Raw genomic sequence first — 20,000 nt, forward strand, 5'->3', positions numbered from 1 at the left:
ACCATAATATTAAAAAGCAATTCTCTTTTTTGTCTTTTAAAATATATTCATATTTCCAATAGATTATGGTCTTTTGTAAAGATTACTTCCATCTCAATCTCAATAGGTTGAAGTGTATGGTTCTAAGAGTTAGCACATATATCCATAGATCTATTTGCATTGTATCATTGAAGAATAATAATTGTCTCTTAAACCTCAATCTTCTTGTAAAAAGATATTTAACTGTAAAGAATACTAAGGCCATTCCATATTTTACCCTTAGGATATTCCTTTAAGTAACATTCAGGGACAAGGTTTTACACAAGAGAACAAAAAAAATGTTTCATAACCTCAAGAAAAATAAATCCCAAGTTACATTCTGTGTTATTACTAGAGATTAAGGTAAATAACCTTTTAATTTTATGCATTTGAGTTTGATTTGTGCAGGATTTCCTAGATCTTCTTGTCATTATATAAAAGTGGACAGGTGAATTTGATCAATTACTGTAGAAGTACAGAAGGTTTATGGAAAACTTGTTACACTTCCAGGTACGAGAAAAAAGACAATATTGGTCCTTTAGAAGGATTACCAGTGGCTGTAAAGGACAACTTTTGCACTGCTGGAATCCCAACCACATGCGGCTCAAAGATGTTACAGAACTATGTCCCTCCATACTCTGCCACTGTGGTAAAGAGACTGGAGAGAGCAGGTGCTGTCATAATAGGCAAAACAAATTTGGATGAGTTTGCAATGGGCTCTGGCACTGTTGACTCATCCTTTGGACCTACAAGAAATATCTATCGCTCAGGAATCAGATACCGATTCCAGAATCAGCAAGAGTAAGTTAGAATGTCGATTTGTAATCTGTTTAGCTGTTAACCAGAGATTTAAACCTTTGTAGTGGTACAGGAAATTAAAATGATAACATTCATATAAAAGAAAATTTTATGTTATGTATAGAAAGTGTTATTTTGGCATATGATCACATTGAGGAAAAAAAAAATACAAATGATTTCCGTGTCTATTTTCAAGAACTATTTTCCTCGTAAAGGTGGCTTACCTTTCTTCACATTAACAGTAATAGTAACAGATAAAAGCATGGTCTTTTCAACAGATTGAAGGAAGATGCATCAAATGTTCCCACCGAAGGGCTAGATGGAGACTGGTTCATTGCAGGAGGCAGCTCAGGTGGCAGTGCTGTGGCAGTGGCTTCAGGAGCAGCATTCCTGTATGTTGTAGCTCACTCATTCATATATGTACTGTGCATTCTATGGACTTGAATTTATTGACACACATGTGAGTACATGTGCATTATATATATATGTGTGTGTGAGTTTGTGTGTACATATATATAGATAGATACATACATACATATAGATGTATATGTGCATATATATATGTTTATACATATATGTATGTGTATATGTATATGTATATGTATATGTATATGTATATGTATATGTATATGTATATGTATATGTATATGTATATGTATATGTATATATATATATATATATATATATGTATATATATATATATATATATATATATATATATATATATATATATATATATATATATATATATAAATACATATACATACACATATGCATATACATATACCTGCACAAGCACCCCCCCCACACACACACATACACACACACATATACTTACTTACATACACATACATCATTATACATATATATACATACAAATATATTTTTGTATATATATGCATATATACAAAAAAGTGTGTTTATTTACATATACATATGCATGCAGAATGAACTGACACACTATTAATGACTGTATTAAAATGGAGTTTCCTGTATGCAGAGAATAAATGCGATCATTTTTTTACAGAGCTCTTGGTTCAGACACAGGTGGGTCTGTTCGTAACCCTGCCTCTTACTGCGGCGTTGTTGGTTTCAAGCCTTCGTATGGAGTGGTTCCCCGTGCGGGCCTCATCAGCCTTGTTAATTCCATGGACGTGCCTGGTTTGTTTGGTCATTATGTTGATGACGTTGCCACCATGCTGGGTGTTGTAGCAGGCCAGGATTCTCAGGTATGGATGCATGAAAAATGTAGGAAGGAATGGAGTGGTTTAGCTGTGGATTTGTGATAGTAGAAGGATCATGCCCTATGAATTCATTGTCAGTTTTTAAATATTTGTTTGGTATAATGGGAGATCATGGCAGTTTTAAATGTAGCTCATTTGAAGAGGAAAAAATGTTTATGAACTATAGATTTGGCCAGTGGCATTTTGTGTCTTTTGCGTGAATTATAGTTATGATTTTTTGTTTCAGTGAGTGAATGCTCAGCCTTAAATATTTATAGATCAATGAATTCATTGTTAAGAGTACATTCTGAAAATATATTCACTGTGCAGAGTTATTCTTAGTTGAAGAGCAAATTTTCATGTCCTAGGATTCAACCAGTGTCTCCAGTGATCTGTCGGACTTAAAACTGCCTGAGGAGCCTCGTCTTGATGGCCTGGTCATCGGCATCCCAAGAGAATACCATTGCCCTGGTGTTAGCTCTGAGGTTGTGGACATGTGGACAAAAGTAGCCGACATCATGGAGGACTCTGGTGCTGAGGTATGTTGTGAAGGTTTAAATGATTGTCTGTCTCATTCTGCTGTAAATTTTCTTGATTTTATGTTTTTATTTTAACAAAAATATTTTTTCAAGGGAAGAGAAGAAATTGCCCTTGCCATTATTTGATAGATGGAATGAGCAAATGAATATATGAAAAGACTATGAAATTTCATTACAGTACCAACTGATGCTGGGATGCCAAGAATACATGCTATGCTCACAGTCTGTTTTTGTTTATCATTTTTCTTTACCCATAGATGGCTCTGCAAATGCTTAATCACCAGTGAATCAGTTACTAGTCTTACATATCTGACCTGTTTATTCTTTTCCCAGATTTTTGGAAAGATCCTTTTTTAAAAAAAATTCTTTACTTTTAGTATTGTCAATAAGATTATGATAACCATATTGCCAGCATTGAAAATTGCACAAAGGGGAAATCACATGAGGTCACGTATGCCTACTAATTGGTTCTTTGATGGCAGAGTACTTGTGGAGCCATCTATGTGCAAACAAAACTCACAGAAGAAGATTACAGCAGCCAGTGTGATTCACTAGGAGCAATAGATTAATATAATGAGGTTGTGCTGTATTGATTAAAGGATCTGATTTTGTTCCAATTGCTCCCCTGCAGTTGAGACAGGTATCGATGCCCCACACCAAATATTCCATACTCTGCTACTCTGTCTTGAATCCGTGTGAAGTAGCATCTAACTTCACAAGATACACTGGGGTAGAATATGGACACCGCGTCGATGCCTCCCACTCCATGGAGGCGATGTATGCACTCACAAGGTCTGCTGGGCTCAATGATGTAGTGAGGGGACGGATCTTGGCAGGGAATTATTTTCTTCTTAGAGAAAATAAAGAAAAATACTACAAGCAGGCACTAAAAGTAATAATTTTGTTTTTGTTTAAGCATCCCATAGAAATATTTCATTTTTCATGATGTTAATCCTCTTTGTAGTTTACATATGTTGATTTAAAAAAAAAAAATTGTTTGTATTCTACATATGTGGATATTCCTGTTATTCATGGGTGTAAATGGTATATCTTTTCCATTCCAAGTATTTTATATTAGTGACTAGAAATTATTCTTTTCCTTTCACAGGTTCGACGACTGATATTGCAAGACTTCGAGAATGTTTGGAACTCTGGAGTTGATTTCCTTCTCACACCAGTAACACTGTCTGCTGCCATGAGGTTAGTCAACATAATAAATATCATTTGTCCTTGATAGTAACTGAATAGTACAGTAATTATTTTCTTCATATTATCTGAATACTGATTTTAGAACTCAAATTAGTAGATTCAACGAACAGTTTTGAATGAATTTGGATTTCTCATTGGCCTTATAATACACCAACAGGTATTCCGAATTCTGTCAGATTGACAACCGCACCCAGACTGCCACACAAGACATCTGCACTCAGGCATCGAATATGGCTGGAGTGCCTGCTGTGACTGTACCTGTGTCACTGAATGGAGAAGGCCTACCTCTTTCTCTCCAGCTTATGGCACCTACAAACAAAGACGCAGCTTTACTCTCTGTTGCGAAGTGGATTGAGCAACGTGTGAATTTCCCTCGTTTGTGTATATCATGATGTGAATATTTGGTTTGTACATAATTTTTAGTAAAATTGTTTATGATTATATTTTTTTATGTTACTCCTTGGCTCTATTTCTGCTCACAAAGAATTAGTTTGTTTGTGATTTATAATTACATAGATGCATCAAGATAATAAAAAAGTGCAGAAACTAGTTGGCACATCCAGGTAACTGCTTGATGAAGTTCCTATAACTCAGAATGACTTAGTTTTTTGGTGTAAGTTTAAGCAAGAGCCCTATTAGAGACTCTTGCAAGGGACAGTGCCAGCTTCTTTTACATACTAAGAATTGAAATTGATGAGGGACAGAATTTGGTTCATCCCTTGCTCTTTCACTGCCACATGGCAATTTGTCTGGTACTGAATTTAACCAATTTTTTAATTTGCCCTTAAATTAACACTCCCACAGCATTCTGAGTTGTGTTTCTAATACTTTTTGGCTCACAGTCTTGGCCCATCATTATATTAGTTTTCATTTTGAATTTGTAAATAATTTTCTTCATTGCGAAGGGACTGTTATAGTAAAAACAGATAGGTTTTTAAAGTTCAGTCAGAATGCTCAGTCTCAATCTGAATTTGGTGAAATTCTGATTTAGCTTCTTTATTCTTCAAGTTGTGTGACTTATGACATTTTGTGTGTACTGTGTATCACTGGCATATAAAAGAAATGAAAAGTACATGACAGTGTGGAAAAAGTATTTATTTATGATTTTTTACATAGGAGTATCAGTTATTTTCATCATTTAAGGAGTGACTTGTAACACAAATGATATGCATCTCTACAACTAATGGAAAAAATACAAACAAAAGAATACTTGACCACATAACATCTCAGACTCCTTTTCCATTCTACAGAGAGTGTTGGCACATCGCACAAAGACCCTGATTCATCCAGAAGGGCACAAAATAAACTATTAATATGTACAAAAGTATCTGAAGGAAGGGTGATAAATGCCCACAAAAACAAATGATCCTAGTTCACAGAGATTCTTTCCTAGGGAACAAAACAGAGGTATAGTCTAAAATAACATTTGATTATTATTGATTTAGGTTTTTATAAATGCCTCGTTGGAAGAGAAAAATAATACCCATCAGTTCAAGGTTACAGTCCAGAAAAGAGACGGTGGTTTACATTTCACAGTCTTCTTCCATTGGTGCCGAGGTGGAACTCACCAGCCTAAGAAAAAATTGTAGGAAAGGAAAATACTCTTGGTAACAAAATGAAGTGTACCTGAAGATTGCTTTCTTCGCAAAGTTTATGTAGTGGAAAGTGTGAAGTGTCCCTTGTGTAATTAGAGGCAGTCCTTTAACTAATGAACTTGTCTCAAAAGAGCTAACTGGAACTTGGGGAGTGGAATAGTAGCTAATTACTTGTCATAGGGGATGGCTCCTAATTAATGACTTTGATAATAGTTTAGTTCATCTTTAGATAAGTGACTACCTCCTTTTGAAGCTTTGTTAATGGTGTTCATTCTGTGTTGTGTGAAGGTCACCCAAATCTCCGTGATTTGGGTCAGTGAAGGATTTGATATGAATACTGAATATAAAATGTTAATGGAAAGGAAAATTGCCAAGGAATGTATACCAGGTGTGTGTGTGTGTGTGTGTGTGTGTGTGTGTGTGTGTGTGTGTGTGTGTGTGTGTGTGTGTGTGTGTGTGTGTGTGTGTGTGTGTGTGTGTGTGTGTGCACATGTAGTTTTATATCCTCCTTAGTGTTAGGTCTCCATGTCTTAATGTCCCTGGCGGATTCCTTAGCAATAATCCCGTGCTCCAGACACGCGCATCTCACTCAGGTAGGTAATGCCCTGTCATGGTGCGAGTGGAGTCCGGAAATCTATGTCTTCTACAGTAAGGCTGAGCATCACAAATATAAATCACAGATAAGAAGGTCGCTTGCCTCCCATGCATCATTCTGACACTATAAAAGACCTCTGTTAACTTAAGTTTACTTCACAGATTCAATTTCACTTTTAGTCTCTTTATGTTAATGACAGTTGTATGCAGTTGAATTGTGTTTGATATACAAATGCAGTATTTTGTTATTTTTTTCACCAGATAAATATGCCTTTCAAATAAATAGCGACGAACGATGCTAGACGAGCAATGCTTTGTAGTTTCAGGGGTGACGGATAGAGCCATTATAAGGGTAGAGCACAAGTAACTTTCTTAATGCAATTTTGATACCAAAATGATCTTTACGTTTCTGCTTCCTACAGAAATAAATTAAATTTGCCCGATATGATCATGTGAATAAAGTTAAATTACTTGAGCTATACCTTTCATGTGTGAGATTCAACAGTTGATTCACTATGTTCGTGTATGAAAAGAGAATATAATTACCCTAAAGGAAAGACGGTACTATAAAATAAAATATATTCAATGGCTCTGTCCATCATCCTGGAAAACTGTCTAGCAAGAGGACATATCACAACAGCAGCAGAAACTCTTCGCAGCATTACTGACTGCCATGCACCAGCTTCCCTACAGTTCGAGGAACTTCATGAGCGTTTCGTATATTAGGTGAGGGTCGGCGCTACTGTCGGCAGTGTACCGAACGCCGTTGACGTCGCCGGTCGCGTGGTCGACCACCCCGTATTCGCCGATGATGAAACCGTCTTGCGTTTTCTCCTCAAGACGGAAGCGACTTCTGTTGTGTTCCTCCACGACGTAGCCCACGGTGTTATTGGCATCTGCTCCACCTCCCACATTCGCATCCACAAATGTCAAGCCCGTGCTGTTAGTACCGGTACTGTTACTGTCTCCAAGCTTTGAGAGTCCGTGTGGGGCTAGACCGTGAGGGTGCAACCCAGTTGGAATGAGTCCCTTTGGGGCCAAGCCATGGGGAGCGTTGCCGAATGGTGCCAACCCCCCTGGGGCCTGGCCAAATGGTGCGAGACCTTGTGGTGCTAGTCCTTGCTGGGCGCGAGGGGAACCAACTATAAGTCTGCCTGAAGGGGCGCCAATCTTGGGTTTAGACGAAGGGAGTGTGGTGGAATTCACACCTGAGGGAGTCGTGGTAGAAACTGTAGGTGGTTCTGTTGTGTTAGAAGTTGCTGCTGCTGGTTCAACGGGATCGGTGGACGTGCTTCCAGATCCAGCTACACTGGTAGAGATCTCAGCAGTCCTCAACTCTGTCCTGGAGACCGAGGTGCTCACGCTTTGACTCTGTGTTTGATTTAGGGATTGCTCTTCTGTAGGCGTGTCTGCATTTGTTGTTTGGTTCTCCGCCTCCTTTGCATTCTCTTGTGTTTCTACTGCTTTCGACTTATTCTCCTCTGCTGGAGTCTTACCCTGAGGCTTTGCTTGGTCCTCACCGGCTTCAGGAACTTCAGTGGTGTTACTGGAAGAGGAATTTTGGGTAGATTTCGCTGAAGGAGGGCTTTGAGTTGCGTCTGACTTCTCACTGGGACTTCGATCGCTCATCTTTGGCTCTGTGACGATGTCCACCACCAGAGGCTCGCTAAGAAGGAAGCTGGTTGTGTGGCGTTCGGGATTGATAGTGTGAACTGTCCGTAGTGAAGAAGAGGTCGTTGCTGCTGACGCGTTGGAATTTTCTTCCGCGGTGGAATTCGTAGGGGAAGAAGTAGCTGGACTTTCTTCCGCTTCTGCCAGGGGTGGGGAGGGCGGTGATGGGTCTTCCTTATCCTTATTGTCTCTGCCGCGATCAAGGGCCTGAATGGAGGACTGATTGACAGACGTCGGCATCCTTCGAGGTTCAGGTCGAGGGGGAGATTCCACTCGGACCTCAACCACAACCGAGGAGGACGAGGCAATCCCGAGCCTGGTTGACTGTCCACCGTCTTCCGGGACCGAGGCTTCTGTATCATCCTTTGGTGGCTGGGTTGGCTGGGTTCTCGTGGCCTCGCTCGTTTTCTTCGGAGATGAAGCCTCTGAAGTTTCCTCTGGGGATTCGGATGCCTTGATTATGACAGCCTTATCGCTTTCCTCTGCAACGGTGCTTTCTGTCGTTTCTTTTGGTATTACTGGTACCTGCAACCTGGTGGTTCGTTTGGTGTCCTCTTGAGGAGAACTCTGTGGTCTTTGTGGTCCTTCAGTGACCTTCGATCTTTCACTCTGGGTTTCCTCTGTAACTGAGCTCTCTGTAACTGAGCTCTCTGTAATAACTCTCAATGCTTTCTCTGTAACTTGAGGCCTTGAGGTGGTGTACCGGAATTGTGACGTGTTGCTCGTCCTGGATGTGGGAAGCTTATTCTTTCTCTCGAGATGTGACTGCGTGGTTGTAGATGTAGCCGACGAAACTCTCGACGTTTTCAGAACGGACTGTGATAGTGATCTGGAGGACGACCTGCTGCTGGAGAGTGACCCAGATCTCGACGGTGCCTTGCTGAAGGACGACTCGCTTCTGGTGGATGACTCAGCAGCAGAATCTGGTTTTGTAGTCGAAGATGGCTTGCTGGTGGTGGACGAGGGAGCAGGGGCCGGCGAGGAAGCAGTGACGGTGGAAGTGAGTTTCTCTGTTGTCGCAGGCACAGTGCGCCGGCCTGCGGTCACTCTTTCGGAAGATACTGTAAAGCTTCTCTCTGTTACACTGAAATCGTCTCTCTCAGGTGTAGGTTTGATTGTTGTGGTTCTCCGTTCTGTGACTGTGGATGTCGTCGTTGTGGTTGATTTTGCTGTAGGTTCTGTCGCCCTTGAAGATGGCGTCGTTGCAGCCAGGTTTCTCGTAGCATTGGCTTTCGCCTTTGATGTAGTGCGATATCTGAGAGTCCTTGATGTCACTGAGTCTGGGACTGTTGCTGGCGTTGTGGAGTCCACCGTGGACGGTGTTCGAGCTGTTGCCTTCGTCGTCCGTGTCGTGCGCGAAGGACGTGGAGAAGGCGTTACAGGCGCTGCGGTGGTGATTTTTGAGAATATGCTGGCCGTGGACGTCCCTGTGGTGGATCGCCTGGCTGCTGGCTGCGTTGTTCTCTTGGTCTTCTCAGTCGTGGTTGCATCGACGGCTGGGTCACCACTCAGCAGAGAGTCGATGTCATCAGCATAATAGTAGTAGTAGTAGTCGTAATCATCAAACGGTATACTAAAACTTCCCTCGGTAGTACCTGCCTGTGATTCAGCGGGACTGGCAGACACGGGAGAATCCAGAAACACTTTCCCAGCGGCTGGACTGACGGTAGCACGCACGCCAGCCCTCCTGGTTTCGGGCAAGGGCGTGGAGATAGAGGACGTCTTCGCCGTCGTCGTGGTCGATCTGTGGTGATTGAGGGACGCGCCCGACGCAAACTTCCTGCCGAACTTGTGGTGCGAAGTTGAGGGCCGCGTCTGCGCCGTCCTGCTGGAAGATTGCTTTCTCCGCAGAGCGTTGGCTCTCCGTGAGGGCGTAGACGACGCTAAAATAGTAGAAGGAGAAGATGAAACGTGGTCATTATCGTTGCTTAAACGTGTGGCAACGCGGTCTTTGTCTGGACTTTCCGTCCGATTTGTGAGCGGCGACGACCCCGTCACGCTTGGCGCGGCAAACGGGCTCGGCGGTCGTCGTTGCGCTGGCTCGTCGTGCAGCTGTCTGCCCGAGGGAGGCGGCCGCTGCAGCTGGACTGACTGCGCCGCCGCATCGGTCGCCCCCGCGGCGACAGCCTCTGCGGCACCGTCCGAGCTCGCGTCTCCAGACTGATGTCGGGGGTCAAGGATGCGCAGGAAGTCGCTGCCGAAGATGACCCCGCCGTGATTCCGGAGCGGCACCGCTCGGGGCTCCGTGCCCGCCATCAGGACGCACACCTGAGGGAGACAGGGCGGGTTAGGGAGACGGCAAGGGAATTAGAGTGAACTCTGCAACAACTGCGCAGTGTGCACTAGTTGAGTGAATTGAGAACATGGTGGAGTATCGGTTAAAGAGCTGTTGCTAACAGTAAGATGTTATCTACGTTTATATACACAATAAATGTATGAATGTTTAGAAACTCCTCTAATACACGTGTACTGCTGATCACAAGACTAAGCAATAAGTAATAAAAGGCAATTTTATATGTATGCAAATTTTCTACCTTGTCTTCATGTAAATTGAAACTGGGTTTTGTGCCGGACGCGCATCTTGGTAATTGCTACACGATCATATTTGTATTTCGTTGAGTAAAAAAAAATAATGATTGGTTTTACGGAAATACTTATATGGTTCATATGAAAGCTAGAAAATGAATGTAGTTTGATGATTGAAAAAAAATGGGTAGAGCGAAAGGAGAGGATGAATTTTTATATTTGTTTATTATTATTATCATTATCATTATTATTATTATTATTATTATTATTATTATTATTATTATTATTATTATTATTATTATTATTATTATTATTATTATTATTATTATTATCATTATTATTATTATTTACTACTCGATGTTAGTAAATGATCAAATTCTATTTACAGATTTACAAAAAAAGAGCAGAAATGAATTAGCTTCGATATGTCTTTCTTAAAAGGGTAACGAACCTATTCTCATATAATACGATTTACCTGTGCCCTATATGGCTAGAAAAAACAATATTCAAGTTTGCATTATCTTTTCAGCAAATGGAAATATAAGTTAAACCTTCATTAATATGCGTTCGCCAAATATAGAAGAAATGAGTAATCTGCCAAATTAAATACTCAACGAAAAAAAAGAAAAAAAAAGAAAAAAGAAAAAGAAATACGCTTACTTTGTTCACCTCTAACTTTTTTTAATCCCGAAACTCAACCAGACTGAATTATAAAGTTTGATTTTATCATTCCTCTAAGTTAAAGGAGGACTCAGTATTGATAAGTGTACCATTATGATTTTTAGTACTGTTTATTACACCAATTATTGATTTGTAGAATATTCAACTCTCAGAAAATATGTTCGATATTTAGTAATTTTTTTTGGTGATTGCTAAAATATTTTCTTTTTATTGGTATATTTTCTTACTATCTCCTTCGTTTCTTTATTCATTTATTTATTTATCTTTTAGGGATAATGCAAGGAATGGATGTTCATTAACTCAACTATGAACAGCATGTAATTAATATGATGTACGCTATTAAGCAGATAATGTAACCCGGGTTTAATATTTGCTTGATATTAGTACCTAATATAAAAACAATAACTGAATTCCTTAATGGTTTAATTGTTTCGTCGTCTGAAGTCCCTTTGCTTAATATTATCCTAAATGATTGTGAATATTGAGAGGATTTTTTTTTATCATTGAGAAAGAATCATTATCTAATCAGCTGTTTCTTATTGACGAAGAATTTTATGCGTGGATAGGAACGTAAGGTTCTGAGTATACTGAGGTATACTTATATATCGAGAGGGAGTGTGTTTCTTGTCAGTATATGATGAGATTCTCACGCCCGTCATTTTACTTTGTCTACGCCCTCGCCCCCCCTCCCTCCCTCCCTCCTTCCCCTCTTCCTTATTCCTTCTCACTCTCCTCTTCCCCTCCTCCTATCCCCTCTTTCTCCTCTTCCCCCTCTCTCCTCTCCCTCTTTCTCCTCTTTCCTCCCCTCCTCTCCCCTTATCCCCTCTCTCTCCTCTCCCCCTGCCTCTATCTCCTCTCTCTCCCCTTCCCTCTCCCTCTTCTCCCCCTCCCCCCATCCCCTCTCTCTACTCTTCCCCCTCCCTCCTCTCCCCCTTAGTCCCCTATCCCCTCTCCCCCTCTCCTTCCTCTCCCGCTGCCTCTATCCCCCCTCTCTCCTCTTCCCTCTCCCCCCTCTTCCTTACACCGTACTCAAGTTCCCTCTCCTCAAGGTCGGGGTGGTTCTCCCCCCCTCCCCCCTCCCCCCGGATCGAGTTGCTCTTTTTTTCGTTATCGTCTTCCTTGTCCTCTTCTCGTCTTCGTTGTTGTCTTCCTTCTCCTGCTCTTTCTTTTCTTCTTCCTCCTCCTTTTCTTTACCTCCTTCCTTCTTTTCCTTTTCTTTTACTCCTCCTCCTCCTTCTTCTCCTTTTCTTTACCTCCCTCCTCCTCTTTCTTCTTCTGTTTTTCTTTACCTCCCTCCTCCTTCTTCACCTTTACTTTACCTCCCTCCTCCTCCTGATCCTCCTCTCCCGTCTGATTCTCCTCCTCCTTTTCTTCACATCCTTCCTCCTCCTCTGTACTCCACCCTCTCCCTTTTCCTCCCGTTTCTCGCCCGTCTTTTACATCATCCCACCTCACTGACCACGCCCCCCCCTCTCCCCCCCTAGGCTCCCGCCCCTGACCTTGACCGCCACGGTAAGGAGGGAAGGAGGGAAGGAGGGGGGAGGGGGGTGAATGGGGGGGTTAAAGGTGCGGTCACCACGCCCTTTCTCGCCTATCGTCCTATCTCTTCTTCCTTCTTCTTCTCTTTCTTCTTTTTTCCTCAGTTTTTTTATGTTTGCCTTTCTTTTTTCTTATTTTCTTTTTTCTTCTTTTTCTTTTTTTCGTTTTTTTGCTATTGCTCCTCTTTATGTCTGTCTTTTACTCTCTCTTCTTTTACTTTTATTTCTCCTGGTCCTTTCTCCCGTATAATTCCAATCTGAACCAATTTACGATGAATGGAAAAATACTGATACAATTATTGATACAATTCCAGATAAAAACCCACAATCCACAAACTAGATTTATTGAAATGAATGAGAAAACAGTTTCAAAAATCCTCCTGGATTCCAACTTCAGGGATCAAGGAAGATTTCGAAACTGTTCTCTCATTCATTTCAATAAATATATCTTGTCCATTGTGGGTTTTTCTACCAAATTATAATCCATTTGAACACACGCACACTTACGTACATAACAAATAGGAACGTTCAAGCTTAACTCTCTCTCCTGTACTAGAGTAACGAGGTAACAGCAACAAGGTAAGGACAAGTAGGGAAGTACAGGTAGGTAATGATAATCAGCTGATTACAAGTAGGTAAGTACAACCAGGTAATAACAACGAGGTAAGAACAACTCGTTATAGACAAGTAGGTAAGTGCAAACCGGGAAAAAACAACTAAGTGAGGGAAAGTAGGTAAGAACAACCAGTTAAGAACAATTGGGTAACGACAATAAGTTAATAACTACGGAAGAACAAATAGGTAAGAATATCTAAGTTAAAAAGGCTTAGATAAGAACAACCAGGTAAGGGGAACTACATAAGAATAAGTAGGTGAGAACAATCCGTCAAGAACACCTATACAGGAACAGACGGAAGAACAACTAGATAAAAACAAAGAACAAGGTAAGAAAAACTAGCCAAGAACAACTTATTAAGAACATGACTTGGTAAAAATAGGCAGGTATGAACACACACGCACGTACTCTTGAACATTCTCCTCTCTCTCTTTCTCTCTTTCTTTTTTTCTCTCTCTCTTTCCTCCCCCTTCCCCCTCATTCTCTCTTTCATTCTCTCCCTCCCTCCCCCTCTCTCTCTTTCATTCTCTCCCTCACCCCCCCTCTCTCTCTCTATCTCTTCCCCCCCCCCTCACACATACACAGAAACACCTTTTTTTCTCTCTCTCTTAGCGATAAAAGCAATTTGCGGAGTCGTCTTTCGCTACTAAATAAATTACTTCGTCAAAAAAACTGTTTTAAGATTCAACGAGTGACATCTTTTCTATTTCTGCATCTTCGCAAGAACATTAACATCTTTTTTATAGATTCTTGCTGATAGGTTTAGAGTCAGAGATTCAAATTAACTGGGTTTATATTTCAAGTTTCCAAGATTGCTTCTTCACATAAAACTCCCGTGTTCTTGCTATGACCGTTTTTTTTTTTGTTTTTTTTTTGCTTGTCCCCACATTGGAGAGGCGATGTTCCCGTCTCCATTGTATTTGCTCAACACATCCTGTTTTTTCTTTTTGTTTTTTTTCCTTTCCTCTTCTTAGTACTGTAGTTACATAAACAAATAACCTTCGCAAAATGTGATGTGGAGGGTACGATAAGTATCAAATATAAGGATTGGTAAAATCAAATGTTTTTTTTCTTTTGATGGATTGTCATGTAATTAATAAATGACAGGTATTATGTTGGTGTCCCTAGTGGCGGTATATTCGCCTTAATTGATTCCCATCGCGGTCGGTAGATGGCGCTGGTGTGGCTTCGTGACCTTGAGAGCTGGAGATGCAGCCTCGCCCATTTCTCGCCCACTGGGTGACCTATCTCCCTCTCTCTCTCTCTCTCTCTCTCTCTGTCTGTCTGTCTGTGTCTCGCTCTCTCTCTCTCTCTCTCTTTCTCTCTGTCTGTCTGTCTGTGTCTCGCTCTCTCTCTCTCTCTTCCTCTTTTCTCTCTCTCTCTCTCTCTCTCTCTCTCTCTCTCTCTCTCTCTCTCTCTCTTTCTCTCTCTCTCTCTTTCCCTTCCTCCCACCCTCCTTCACTCCCTCCCTCTTCTTATTTTTTTTTTCTCTCTCTCTCCCCACTCCTTCCCTCCCTCTCCATCCCTCCCTCCCCTTCTCTCCCTCTCTCTCTCTCTTTCCCCACTCCCTCCTCTCCCTCGGTCATTCGTCTATCTCCACAGCAATTTGTCCGTGCCTGCCTCGACCCCCTCTTGCTGTCCGGCCTCCTTCTGTGCCTCCGACGGCCGCTTTATCTTCGGCCCGACAGGAACTCGGTGGACACGCTCGGCTTCATTCATTTTCTGGGCATAGGGACGTCTTTATCTGGTATTTTTGCTATATTTGTTGATGTTTATTAGGTTTATTATCTCGTTGAATAGGCGGTATAGATGAATGAATGAATGTGTGGGTAAGTATGTATATGTATATGTGTGTGTATATGTATATATATATATATATATATATATATATATATATATACATATATTATTGTATGTATATGTTGTGTGTGTGTGTGTGTGTGTGTGTGTGTGTGTGTGTGTGTGTGTGTGTGTGTGTGTGTGTGTGTGTGTGTGTGTGTGTGTGTGTGTGTGTGTACGTGTGTGTGTGTGTGTGTGTCTGTATGCAACTCGAATCGCTGCACGTTGGCCACCCAGACGAACGACACCCACCTCACACCAAATCCCACAATGCCATCGAAGACAACTCAAATCAAACGAACTTTCCACGAAATAATTCTCCCCTCACCCTACCTCTCCTGTTCCTCCCATTCCCCCCATTATCAAAGCCCAATTCCAGGCCACAAAACAACGACTTGTAAACACGCATCACACAAGGGTTCATCCGACCTCTGTTATCGCCGAAACATCCACTCTGAGCCACCCTAATGAACAGCTCCTTGTCCACAGATTCCTGACGGTGTGATAAGTCCCCCGCGCCCTACATACATACGAGCTCTACGCATCTAGAATATTCCAGGAGATTCATTAAGCTGTTCACGCAAGCTATTAACCTCTGACCTGGCGCGGAGGGGGGGGGGGGGAGCCACAGCTGGAGTCAGGAGCTCGGTGTCTTGGTCTGAAGCTGCTAAGGGGCAGTAGGGACGCTCTCATATAGTTGCGCTTTTATGCAAAAATATGCATATTTGTACATTTATGCGTGTATACATACACACTATAGATACATAAATACATATTATAGATTCATACATACATAGTGAAGATACTTACATATATGAAATAGATACTTAAGTACATACTATAGATATATACATACATACATACTAAAGATACTTACATATATAATATAGATACTTAAATACATAAATACAAATATAGATACATACATACACACACACACACACACACACACAAACACACACGCGCGCGCGCGCGCGCATATATATACAGTATATATATATATATATATATATATATATATATATATATATATATATATATATATATGTACGCACGCACACACACACACACACACACATATATGTACTGTAGATACTTACATACTTACGATAGATACATACCCACAAATACATACATAGATGCATACATACGTACATGCATACCTAGTAAAGATACTTACATGCATACATACTACAGATACTTATATATATATATATATATATATATATATATATATATATATATATATATATATATATATATATATATATATATACATGCATACATACTTCAACATTCACAAGTATATTTTTTTACTCCTTTTGGAAAATAGAATATGGCAGAATGCGACCGTAGGGTCTGATATTTAAGGAGTACATAGAGACTAATTTTATTCAGAATATCAAAAACATTTTATTTTCTTTCATGCTTAAGAGAGAGTGACAGATGGCGAAAGAGAAGATGAAAGATGAAAAAGAGTGCAGGAAAACAGAAAATTTAGAAATACAAAGAAAGAGAGATTGTTTTTGAAACCCTGGTATTTCAGAGACGAAGGACGGAGGGTGGGGGGTGAGGGGGATGGGAGGGGGTGAGTGGGTGTGGTTTGGAAAATAGATACATCAAAAGGCGGAATAAGCAATAAAAAGTAAAAAGACATGAAAGAACAAGGGACTGAGTAAATTAAAAATATATATATATATATAAAAAAGTTTGCGTGACCATAAAGGGGGGAATAAGCGAGAATGAAATAATATTTATGTACAAAAAGAGGGTAATAGGCAGAGAAGAAAGAACATTTACGTAAACGAATAGGAGGATAAACGTAGACGAACGAGGGAATGTACAAATGGGAAAGAACGATTGTGTAAACGAACAGGGGAATAAGCAAATACGAAAGAACGTGAACGTGAACAAACAAGGAAATAAGAAAATGAAAAATAAAGCAAATAAAAGTATACATACATAAAATGGACACAATAATAATAATGAAAGATATTGCCGAAAGAAGAAGGAGAAGAGTAGACGAAGGAAGAAGAGAAGAAGAAAAGAAAGAAAAAGAACAACAAAAAGAAAGAAGAACAACAAAAAGAAAGAAGATAAAGAAGAAAATAAAAAAGAAAGAAAAAGGAAAGAAGGAAAAGAAGAAGAGAAAGAAAGAAGAAAAAGAAGAAGAAAGTAGCAGATACCTACCCCCCCACCCCCCACACCCAATAAAATCGCATCCAAAAGAAACGAAATAAATAAAGAAAAAAAAAGGCGAAAGAGGCTAAAGGACACTAAAAGACAACGAGATGATAAATACGGAATAATGGTCGTTAACAATAATGAAATATTAAAAAATCGCACAATAGAAAAGAGAAGAATGAGAAAAAAAGAGAAAAGAATAAATAGAAGAAAAAGAAGGAAATAACAGAATAAAGTTAAGGGAAAAGTTAAGTCTCCCAAAATACGAAACCCATTACACGGTTTTAAATTCCAACGTGATATACTGTCTCTCATTTGCATAAAAATGGGATCAATTTAGGTTGCGACAGACGTTATTAGTGTCGTGGAATCAAAAGATATTTATGACTTTTGTTCTGATTATAGGGGGTTAGATAGATAGATGGTTATTATGATACGGCGTAATTGGGGCTATATGTCTGTGGGTGGGTGATTGTGTGGGGTGGGGTGGGGGGGTGGCGGGTGAGTGTTTGGGGGGGTGAGTGTGTGTGTGTGTGGGGGGGAGGGTGTGTGTGGAGGGGGTGAGTGTGTGGGGGATTGAGGGGTGAGTGTGTGTGTGTGGGAGGGGTGAATGTGTGTATAGGGGGGTGAGTGTGTGTGTGTGTGTGTGTAGGGGTGTGTGTGGGTGTGCGTGTGTGTGTAGGGATGTGGGGGGGATGAGTGTGTGTGGCGGGGTGAGTGTGTGGGGGGTGAGTGAGTGTGTGTGTGTGTGTGTGTGTGTGTGTGTGTGTGTGTGTGTGTGTGTGTGTGTGTGTGTGTGTGTGTGTGTGTGTGTGTGTGTGTGTGTGTAAGTGAGTGAGTGTGTGTGTGTGTGTGTGTGTGTGTGTGTGTGTATGTGTGTGTGTGTGTGTGTGTGTGTGTGTGTGTGTGTGGGTGTGTTTGTGTGTGTGGGTGTGTGGGTGTGTGTGTGGGTGTGTGTTAAAGAGAGAGAGAGAGAGAGAGAGAGAGAGAGAGAGAGAGAGAGAGAGAGAGAGAGAGAGAGAGAGAGAGAGAGAGAGAGAGAGAGATAGAGAGAGAGAGAGAGAGAGAGAATATCCATGTATAAATTATCCAATCTGAAGCTAATCTCTGCCAGAGGAAAAATACATTTCGATAAACACATAAAGTCTCTGTCTTCTATGTCATTTGATTAAACACGACACTGATGTAAAGAAGACAAAAAAATAAACGTTAACTTGCTTAACCTATTTCAAGGAAGCAAGATAAGGCATTACTCTTGCGGCCTCGAGCCCCGCCAAGATGCCTTAGGGTCGGAATGCATATTTATGCTACATGAATTTCACGCCCTTACGGTGTGGAGGAGGTGGAAGGCAGACGTTAATACCAATGTAATGCTCAATAAATTCTATTTGGAGCAAGAAAATGACAATTACAAGTACTTAAACGTCACGGGGGTCAAGAACAGCTGATCAAAAGTAAACAGTAAATTTAGAAAATGGTTTTAAACGCTGACTAAAGAAAAGGAATGAAAAAAATAACAGGAAGCGCAAAAATCGAACGTTAAAAGTGAAAGCCATTTTAAAATCTAAGAAGCAAATTTATTTTACGCTCCGCTGAAATAAGAGAATTTCTTTTATGACAAAGGCCGAGATCTTCACTTATATATGTACATGAAGAAAAGAAGACAAGGAGAAAAGGGAGGAGGAGGAGAAGAAGAAGAAGAAGAAAAAAAAATGAAAAAGAAGAAGAAGAAGACGAAGACGAAGACGAAGAAGAAGAAGAAGAAGGAGGAGGAGGAGGAGGAGGAAGAGGAGAAGAAGAGAAGAAGAAGAAGAAGAAGAAGACGAAGAAGAAGACAAAGAAGAAGAAGAAGAAGGAGAAGGAGAAGGAGGAGGCGGAAAAGAAGCAGAGGTAGAAGAAGCAGAAAAGAGGATAAGTCAGAAGTATAAAAAGAAAAAAGAAAAAGAAGAATTGGGCAGAAGTTGAAGCAAAAAAAAAAAAAAAAAAAAAAAAAGGATAAATCAGAAGTATATAAAACAAGAAAAAGAAAAACTGAACAGAAGACGAAGAAGCAGAAGAAATTAAAGAAGTACAAAAAGAAAAAAAAAGGAAAAGAAGAAGACTCGTCACACAGATTACTCGAAACATTTCACCACGAACGAGCGAAATACCAGGAGACAGCCAAACCTCCCTCAGTCTTTACGAGCCACAGGTATGCCAAAACCTCGACTCGCACGGTTCGCTGTATTATTTGATGGTATAGTTTTAGACACCCGTTTAGCGATTTTTTTTAATCATTGTATTTTTAAATAATTGTTTCTTTATTTAATGATGTATTTTAGATACTCGTTTAGCGATTTTTTTTAAAAATCGTATCCCTACCTTTTATCTCTTTATTCAATTATATAGTTTACACACCTGTTTTGTTATTTTTTTAATCATTGTATCTTAAAATTTTGTCACTTTATTTAATGATGTATTTTAGATACTCGTTTAGTGATTTTTTTAATCATTGTACCTTTAAATTTTGTCTCTTTATTTAATGGTATATTTTTAGACACCCGTTTAACGATTTTTTTAATCATTGTATTTTTAAATCTTGTTTCTTTATTTAATGATATATTTTAGATACTCGTTTAGCGATTTTTTTTTATCGTATCTTTACCTTTTACCTCTGTATATGATATATTTTAGATACCCGTTAAATGATATTTTAAAAGTCATTGTATCTTTATATTTTGTCTCTTAATAAAATGATATATTATAGACATGCGTTTAGTGATTTTTAAAAAATAATTGTATCTTTAAATTTTGTCTCTTTATTTAATGATATATTTTAGACAGACATTTAGTGATTTTTTAAATTATTGTATCTGTAAATTTTGTCTCTTTATATAATAATTTATTTTAGACACACGTTTAGTGATTTTTTTAAAATTGTATATTTACCTTTTGTCTCTTTAGTTTGATGTCATTCACGCCCAGCTGGG

At 40.0% G+C, this 20,000-nt stretch overlaps 2 protein-coding genes across 3 annotated transcripts in view; one reads left to right on the top strand and one right to left on the bottom strand.

Annotated features, from left to right (window-relative positions):
• The window catches only part of GatA (glutamyl-tRNA(Gln) amidotransferase subunit A, mitochondrial), a 5,928-nt gene extending 1,700 nt beyond the window's left edge, over positions 1 to 4,228 (top strand). The window contains exons 3-9 of one of the 2 annotated variants that reach the window (XM_070118903.1): positions 529 to 819; positions 1,095 to 1,208; positions 1,844 to 2,045; positions 2,408 to 2,578; positions 3,210 to 3,470; positions 3,687 to 3,778; positions 3,945 to 4,228. In XM_070118903.1, the coding sequence (XP_069975004.1) occupies positions 529 to 819; positions 1,095 to 1,208; positions 1,844 to 2,045; positions 2,408 to 2,578; positions 3,210 to 3,470; positions 3,687 to 3,778; positions 3,945 to 4,179 (1,366 nt within the window). In that variant the 3' untranslated portion in view covers positions 4,180 to 4,228. The remainder of the gene's footprint in view (positions 1 to 528; positions 820 to 1,094; positions 1,209 to 1,843; positions 2,046 to 2,407; positions 2,579 to 3,209; positions 3,471 to 3,686; positions 3,779 to 3,944) is intronic. The other variant, XM_070118904.1, reaches the window with a different exon arrangement.
• A 1,549-nt stretch (positions 4,229 to 5,777) lies between these two features.
• LOC113829737 (uncharacterized) overlaps positions 5,778 to 20,000 on the bottom strand; it is an 85,720-nt gene continuing 71,497 nt past the window's right edge. Inside the window, exon 2 of the mRNA XM_027382921.2 lies at positions 5,778 to 9,915. Within this exon, the coding sequence (XP_027238722.2) occupies positions 6,664 to 9,915 (3,252 nt within the window). The 3' untranslated portion in view covers positions 5,778 to 6,663. The remainder of the gene's footprint in view (positions 9,916 to 20,000) is intronic.

Source organism: Penaeus vannamei, chromosome 43 (genome assembly GCF_042767895.1).
Source record: "Penaeus vannamei isolate JL-2024 chromosome 43, ASM4276789v1, whole genome shotgun sequence".
Classification (NCBI taxonomy): domain Eukaryota; kingdom Metazoa; phylum Arthropoda; class Malacostraca; order Decapoda; family Penaeidae; genus Penaeus; species Penaeus vannamei.